This window comes from Papaver somniferum, chromosome 3 (genome assembly GCF_003573695.1).
Source record: "Papaver somniferum cultivar HN1 chromosome 3, ASM357369v1, whole genome shotgun sequence".
Lineage (NCBI taxonomy): Eukaryota > Viridiplantae > Streptophyta > Magnoliopsida > Ranunculales > Papaveraceae > Papaver > Papaver somniferum.
In genome coordinates, this window is record NC_039360.1 from 185,341,579 (window position 1) to 185,350,600 (window position 9,022).

At 35.4% G+C, this 9,022-nt stretch overlaps 1 protein-coding gene across 1 annotated transcript; it reads left to right on the top strand.

Moving 5' to 3' along the window:
- The first annotated feature begins 1,063 nt into the window (after positions 1–1,063).
- LOC113360423 lies at positions 1,064–1,783 on the top strand. Its single transcript, XM_026603932.1, has one exon. The coding sequence runs from the start codon at positions 1,064–1,066 to the stop codon at positions 1,781–1,783; it is 720 nt and encodes a 239-aa protein (XP_026459717.1).
- Positions 1,784–9,022: the final 7,239 nt, after the last annotated feature.

A 9,022-nucleotide genomic window follows, 5' to 3' on the forward strand; every position in this document is an offset into this window, starting at 1 on the left:
ACTGTGTGGATTCATTACAGAGCAAAATGCATGGATGGATGGGTAAGCTTTTATCTTTCCAAGAAAGACTGGTATTAGTGAAGCATGTACTCTGCAGTATCCAAGTTTATAACATGTCAGTATATAAATGGCCTAATAAAGTTCTACTTGAATGTGATAGAATAATCAGAAACTTTCTATGGTCTGGTGATCCATCTAAGAAAAAATTATTAACAGTTAAATGGGAAGAGGTAAATGCTCCATATGCAGAAGGTGGCTTGGGTCTGAGAAGTTTAGAAGATATCAACAAATCTCTCCTTATGAAACTAGCTTGGAAGATGCAAAATGATGATGATGAATGGGCAAAGTTTTTTCAAGCTAAATTTCAAGATAAACATGGAGTCTGGATTAATTACTATAAGAAGTCTTCTATATGGACTGGAATTAAATGGGTCCTTGAGGATATTTTTAACAACTCAAGATGGCTTGTGGGTGATGTGGAAAAGATTTCAGTATGGAATGACTTATGGATCACAAGTCAGTCTTTAAAATCATTATATCCCAACAATTCTCTTATGTTGTAGAATCCCGAGCTCAAGGCGAAACATTTATTAAGGGGTAGTGAGTGGGTCATTCCTTCTGAAATTTCATGTTTAATAGATGCTAATGATTTTCCAGTAGTAGATGGGAAGAATGACAGGAAAATATGGACATGGACAAAAACTGGTGATTTCACAACTTCTTCTGCTCTAAACTGTATAAGGAAAAATTTCCTCAATTACATTGGACAAGGAAGGTTTGGAGAAACTCAATACATCCCAGTATATCAAGCAATATATGGAAAATACTGAGAGGGGTTTGGAGTACAGATGAAAATATGAGAAAGAAAAAGTTTAATCTAGCTTCAAGATGCTCTTTTTGCAGACAGGCTGAAGATACTACTGAGCACATACTATGGTATTGCAATTTCAGTGGAAAAATTTGGCAATGGTTGGGTGTTATGTTTGCTTTCTTTAATCCTTTATCTATTGAGGAAGTATTCACTATGGCAAAACTCAAAAGTCCAGCAGTACAAGAAATCTAGATGACTGCTGCTTACATAACCATGAAAGAATTGTGCCTTCTTAGAAACAGAGTTGTATATGATGGTATACATCCAAATGCAGAGGAGATGAAGAAGAAAATTATTCAACTTACTAAGGAATGTGAAGTTAGGATGAAGGGGTGTATGTGGAATACAGTGGAGGACCTGTTGATTCTAAAAAAGTTTGGAATGAAATGTAGAAAGGTGAAGACATCAAAAATCCAGGAATGTTCCTTCTCTTTCCCCACTGGTAACCAGATTCTTCTGTGTTGTGATGGAGCTTCAGGAAACAATCCTGGTGAAGCTGGATATGGATTTGTAGGAAGAAATAATGCAGGTACAGTACTGATTGTTGTGGCAGGAGGGATGGGTATTGGTACAAACTTTTTGGCGGAGGTTTTTGCAGTAATAAATGCATGTGAATGGGACACTAGTGAGGGATTTTTTCAGCTGTGCATTAGGACTTATTCTATGTCAGTTATACACTCCTTTACATCTGGAAAAGTTCCATGGTATGTGCAAACTAGATGGAACAAAATAGTGGAAGTTCTTATTAGTTTCACATTTATTCATAGCTACAGAGAAATCAATTTCTCTGCAGATGGTATGGAAAAAATGGGAGCTACTTTATCTAGAGGTGAAAAGAGAATTTTCTTAAGTAGACCTCCTTTCATGATACATATGGAAAATCCTGATGTTACATATTATATATTTGGTTGATTTTGAGTGTTGTTAATGCTTTCCTGTAAGCATTTTCATCTTGAGAATTATATTTACATCTCTTTTACAATTCTTTGGAATCAATAAAATTTTATTATTAAGCAAAAAAAAATAAGAATCAATTTACTATTCTCTTAGAATAAAACAATATAAAATATTTGTTGGTAACCATATTGTCGCTTATGATAGTTTCTACGGGAATTCCAGGGGGGTTGAAGAGGTAAGCAACTCTTTGCAGCGATACATACACTATTATTCTGATTGTGTACACCCCTTATTGAACAAAAGAAATTCTTTGTAGGTTGGGACTCACTGACATTGTTTGAAATTTTTCCATCACTCGATCCCAAAAATAACCACCATAATTTTAAAAGGAACGTGTTATTTTTTAATTAAAAAACAATTTGGCCAGCAGATGAGTTTATTATCGTAGATGGAGAAGGAAGTTTGCAAAACCGATCTATTTATAGTTAGACGATTGGTGATCTATTTATACAGAAAAATCAATTTACTGTTGTGACTATAAGACATATCGATAACATGTAAAAAGGAAATGCAACAAGTAAAAAGACACTCAGGAAAAAAAAAGTACAATGATATTGAAAGAAGTGACGATACGACTGCAAATATTGTACAATGAGATTGGAAAAAGTGATCACATAATTGCAAATACAGTATAATGAGATTGAAAGAAGTGACATATGACTGCAAACACGATTGTATAATGAAGTTGAAAGAAATGACAAGACAACCGCAAAAATATGAGAGCCACGTGCCTCATAACGATGTTTTATTAATTACTTCTGGATAGTAAACTCATATCACAATTGTACATCCCTACTCACTATCAAATTAATGTGATGTGTGTCGTAACTTACGACACACATCACATTAGTAGTAATATAGCGGTAGTAAGGATCGTTTCCACAAATTGTTGCACTTACGACTCGTAAGTGCAACAAATTGTTCAATATATTTCCCACTAATTACTAGTAATATAGCGGTAGTAAGGATCGTTTCCACAAAGAGCTGCGTAATTGATATGTTATTTGGATTAGCTAAACAATAATAAATACTAAAAAGGGATTGTTGAATAATTAAGTGAAAAAAATAATTAACAATAATATGAAAAGATGATTAGGAACCATTCGCCGTTACCAAACGTTGCTCGCATAGTATACTCGTTTACCTTTCGTAAGAATCAATTATCATCAACCGTAGGATAACAAATATGCTTAGCTATCCCCAAAACTCCTTGTATCACCGGATAACAGGTACACTTAGTCACCGGATTCTATCTAACTGAACCACCTTGAGGTACGCTTGTAAGATGTAGACCAATCGAATGCTTTAGGATTTGTCAATTTGGGTTGATCCCAACAGTTAAACTCAGTACGCTCGGTTCACTTACTGGTGTTGTCTTCACGCACAATCGCTTCACAAAATCCATCTACAAGGTCTTGTGATTTCTACTTGTGTAGGAAATGCACGACAATTACGGATCGCTCAACTCTCTACTAGCACTAAAACGATCAACAAATTAATTCAATTGTACACTTGAATAATCTAGAAACCAATCATAAACCCTAAATATAGAAAATACAATCAATAATATGATAAAAAATTCAAATAACTTTGTATAATAATTAAGTTTCACACCGGAACTTTGAATTCATCCTAATCAATAAAAATAGCCATTCATGATTACACAATTTCTTGGTCTTCCCCTAAAGGGGTAAACCCTAGTTTATGAATGCAGAACAAAAGTGAAATATGAGATGTCCATTTTAGGTTAAGAAGTGCTCCTTATATAGGTATCCCAATTGTAGAAGCATCCATGCTCGATCCCGGTCGAATTAGGTTGCCAAAACTCTCCAAATAAGCAAAGTAGGTCACCCCCAAAATCTGTGACCATGAACTGGTCGCATGAAGAATCCTAAGCAGTTAACTAGGCTGGTCTCCAATCCTAGAAGTCCATCCCATTTATAAATCTGAATTGCCAGTGGCTTGGATAAATTTTTTGATGGGGGAAAATTTCATATGGGGGTATAAGAGACCAATAAAACACCGCCATTTGTCGTTCTTAATTAACTGATTTTAGCTAATTAATTTTTTATGCAAGGGTATCTTAGGAATTTATTACTAATTAATTTTCCTCGTAAAATTGAAATCCAGAAAGTGCTAAAAATTAGGATCAGAAAAGTATTAATCTTAATCTTAAAATTGTAAATCTTTGGTTGACCGGAAAAGGCTGAAGATTTACTAATTTGATCAATGATATTCACAAACTTTGATAAAATAGAAAAGATTAAATCCATCGGTGTTGTTATTGCTACTGCCGCTGATAACCACATTGAGATAATAATCACCATTCGAGAAGAAGTAAAATGAACCAATCTTTCAATCTACTCCAGCGAAGCAAAACTCATGTGTGTACTTTTTGATAACACGAAGAAATTATAATCATGATAAAAATCAATGACTGTTGGGATTTTGCTGGTATTAGAAGATTTGTTATGTTCAAGCAAAATCATGAAAATAAAAACTAATCTTCTAATTTTAAGTTATAAGTTTCCCCTAATAAAACAACATCTAAAATCAGTAAAGAGAAATTAATAAAGAAGTGAAAAAGAGGGGGTACAACAACCACACCCAATGTTTTGCTTAGCAATCTGTATGGACAAACTCCAATATACTTTCTAGAGAATCAACTAGACAGTCATACTCAATCTAGATAAAAAGTATATCAAAGAGTTTATATCTCAATCTCTCGATTTGATATATACTCAAGCAAATAGAAATCTGCGAGTCTTTATCAAATACTAGAGAGATAACTTGGATGGTACCAAAGACCAATATCCAAGTGTCAATCAATTTAAATCAACAACCAAAAGGTCAGATATTCTAATTGATTGAACAACGCACAACCTGTGATATTTCAATTATATAACAAAATATAATGCGGAAAAGAAATAACACAGACACCAGAATTTTGTTAACGAGGAAACCGCAGAAAAACCCTGGGACCTAGTCCAGATTGAACACACACTGTATTAAGCCGCTACAGACACTAGCCTACTCCAAATTAACTTCGGTCTGAACTGTAATTGAACCCCAATCAATCTCACACTGATCCAAGATACATTTATGCTCTTACGTCTCTGATACCAGCAGGATGCTACGTACTTGATTCCCTTAGCTGATCTCACCCACAACTAAGAGTTGCTACGACCCAAAGTCGAAGACTTTAATAAACAAATTTGTATCACACAGAAAAGTCTACGGTAATAGATAAATCCATCTCCCACGAATATACCTACGATTTTTCTTCCGTCTTTTGATAAATCAAGGTGAACAGGAACCAATTGATAAATCAGACTTATATTCCCAAAGAACAACCTAGTATTATCAATCACCTCACAATAATCCTAATCGACGCAGCGAAAAAAGATATTGTGGAATCACAAACGATGAGACGAAGTGTTTGTGATTTCTTTTATATCTTGCCTATCAGAGATATCAATCTCAAGCCAATTATTACAATTGTACTCGTACGATAGAAACAACAAGATCAGATCACACAACTACGAGAAAGTAGTATCGGTCTGGCTTCAAAATCCCAATGAAGTCTTTAAGTCGTTAACCTGGTTTAGAAGAAGAAACCAACGGTGAAAGGAGAATCGTCTCTAGCTTAGCACAACTAGTATCACACAGAAGGTGTGGGGATTAGGTTTCCCAGTTGCTAGAGTTCTCCCTTATATAGTCTTTCAAATCAGGGTTTGCAATCAATGTTAGCTTGGTAACAAAGCATTCAATATTCACCGTTAGATGAAAACCTGATTAGATTCAAGCTAATATCTTTCAACCGTTAGATTGAAAACTAGATTGTTACACACAAATGAAATGCATGTTTATAGGCTTGTGTAACCGTACCCAAACTTGTACATTTGTTGGTTCAACAATAGTCAACCAAATGGTTAGCCCATATGATCACTTTCATATCAACCATATTCTTCTTCAGCATAACTAGTTCAAGTGACTCAAATGAACTAGTTATAGAGTTGTTCAATTGCAAGGAAATCTTATGTAACTACACAAGACACAATTGAAGCAAAAACGATTTGATTCGCTCGAATCGGTTCAAGAACTATATAACCGCGGTTTGCAATTTTCATTCCTTAGTTTATATAAGAATAAGTTCACAAACATAGTTTTTAGATATAACCTACTCAAGTTCGCGGACTTAAGTTCCCGTACGGAGTTCACAAACTCCAGCAGAAATTCTCGGGACGAGAACTTCCGCCAGTTTGCGGACTTGGCTCACGCCACCATGCCGGTTCTCTTGATCAACAAAGTTCGCAAACTTCGGTTCAAGGAATAAGGACTTATATACATATGTGTTTCCACAAAAATACTTATATCCTCCAATGGTTATATAATCTAAACTCTCATTTCAATCATTGAAACATTCTTAGAGGACGTTGATATTCTATAGTTGTTATTCACAAACTATTTTTCGTCAAAGTAAGCAATTTTCAAAGTGATTGAAACTTGTCATGACTTTCTTTCACTAGGTAAAGATGATCTTGGCTAAAGCGAAAGCTTACCAACACATATTTCAAGAAATAGATAGGCGAGATAAACTCGGCTCGAAATAGCAAATGTGTATAATCTAAGTCTATATAGCAAAACGACTTTTATCTCAAGATAGGAGATAAATAGAATTTTGAGTGATAGATAAGTTCAAGTCTCCACATACCTTTTAGTCGATGAAGATCCACCGGTTCCTTGAGTAGTCCTTCGTCTTGTATGATGATTTCCATGGAGTTCTTGAGCTCAACTACACTTTCTATCCTAGTCCGAGACCTTAGATATAGTAGACTAGAAATCAAGACTTATAGTTTTGATCACTAACATTGACAAACATGCTTGAGATAGCAACGCATGCGAGTTCGACCGAGCAATGATCTAACAAGAAGATCCAAACAGAACCCAAAATTTTAGTCCAGAGCTCATTTAGATCAACAAAAAAATTTGACCAGTTTGATCTTCTTCACTATAACTCCACGTAGAAGAAAATAGTTTTTCTTCTTTCAGATTCTTTTTCATTAGCATAAAAAAAAGGAAATTAATGATGGCATATATTTCCCTAAACACCCTTGTTATAAAAATCAGAAGACTAATTAGTTAGATAACTTAATAATAAATTGCAATTTTCTATTGGACCATATGCCCCCAAAATCGGCCCCATCAAAAAGTTTCTCAGTAGCTTGTCAGTCTACCAAAACTGACAGCACAAACTCAATCCCATGTTTTCCTTCCTTGTGTTTGTATACGGTGGAATAACCTCTCCGTAGGTTCACCTGGATTTCCATACGTTTAAGAAAACCTCACCGTAAGTCGTTCCGTAGTTTTTTTTTTTTTTGAAGCATCATTCTGTAGTTATCTACGACGCGGTAAACCTATACATAGGTTTCTCTGAATTTTTCTTTTACTCGGTCATTCCCCTCGGAACTCGGATAGAACAGATCCTCTCAGTATTCTCACATATCGTTGCCAGTAACATAACAAATTCCTAACTTCGTCCATATATGTTAACAACATCATCAAACTCAGATAAATCTCCAACACCGATCACCACCATATCATGCAAATTTCCGCATCACCATCACTGCCATTAATGTCATCATCTCCTGTTTTCATCTCGGGCTTCTCTGCTCTACTCCCATCAACCATTCAGCCACCGCAAGTAAACATATTTCTCTGTTTAACTCGAGCAGAAATATTTGTTGTCACCATCGCGATCATCATTAGCATAAGTCAATGGCCGTCATTAATCTTCATCCAACTCCACCGAAACATCTACCTTAACACCAGTAGCAGCAGACTAACCCATGAACGATAGACTCCTCCTCGCCAACAATACTCTGTCCCTAACTTAATCTCTGTTGATCATCAATCACCACCATTAATGGCAACAACTAACTCTACAACTCGACCCTTCATGGAAGTAACACTACCATACCTATCAACTGTTAGAAAAAACGGGTTTTGTTTTAAAACCAAAAGTGCATGGACCATGATTTGATCCCTAGACCTATTGCCCACTAGTTGTTTTTTCATTTGAATAGATAAAACATTAGTCCCACATAGACTAAAATCTTGAGAGTTTTAGACTTAAATAGGCTAAAGGGCATGGCCCTTTGGGTGTACACACTTTTGTGTGATGGAGAAAAACTAGACTAAGGCAAGGTTGCCTTTCCCGTGCGCGCGGTGCTTTGCACCGAAGCACACACCCCGTTGTCTGTCCGGTCGGGTGGGCCGACCCGGACTCGGAAACGGGTTTAGGTTCATTAGATCCTATCTTTTTGCTGATTTTTTTTCGTACATGTTTTCCACACATGTAGAAGAATCTTACTCTCTCCGTCTTTATGTGTTTGTCGCACGTGTGAAGAATCTTTCTCTGTTTTATGCCCGACACGCTGCTTTGACTGACAAAAGCAAAAGTTTTGAGTCTTTTTTTATCATTGTTTTCTGTACGCATCATAAAATGTTTTTTGACTGTTTTGACTGAACATGTTTCAGCTTTTGTCAGCACACGTGAGAATCTTTCTTTGTTTGTAACGGGTCATTTTTTGGTTTTCTTTAAAATAAGAAATTCAATTCGTTTTTTAGGTACAGAAACAAAAAAAAAACAAAAAAAAAAACTTACTTCCTCTCTTAGTTTTTCTCTGCTATTGTTTTTGTTTCACTGTAACTTTTTCACTTCACTATCATACATCACTGCCAAGATCTTAGAGTGTTTCTTTGTATACTACATTGAGAAACACTAACACTAGTTGTTTCCTGGAGGAAACTCGTCAAAAACTATAGCATCTCTCTTTTTAGAGGAGTAGCAAGCGATATTGTTTTTAGGTCAGCGTATCTCATACGTGCCTCTACTATTTCCTGCTATATTTATCACTGCATCTCCCGGAACATCAATCAAGCGTCGATTTGAGCTAAGTATTACTTCTTAGTTAATTACGATTGTTGTTATTAGAACCAATAATCTAAAGACAATATTTTTTATTACTCTAATTTTCTGTAACAACAATGGGAAAAAGTACTGTTGATAAACCTACTAAGTTTAACAGAAAAGATTTTAAACGTTGGAAATCGAAAATGTTATTTTTTCTCAAAGGCCAAAGATTAGATGAAGTTACTTTGACTAGACCCTCAAGAAGGCTTCATGACCGT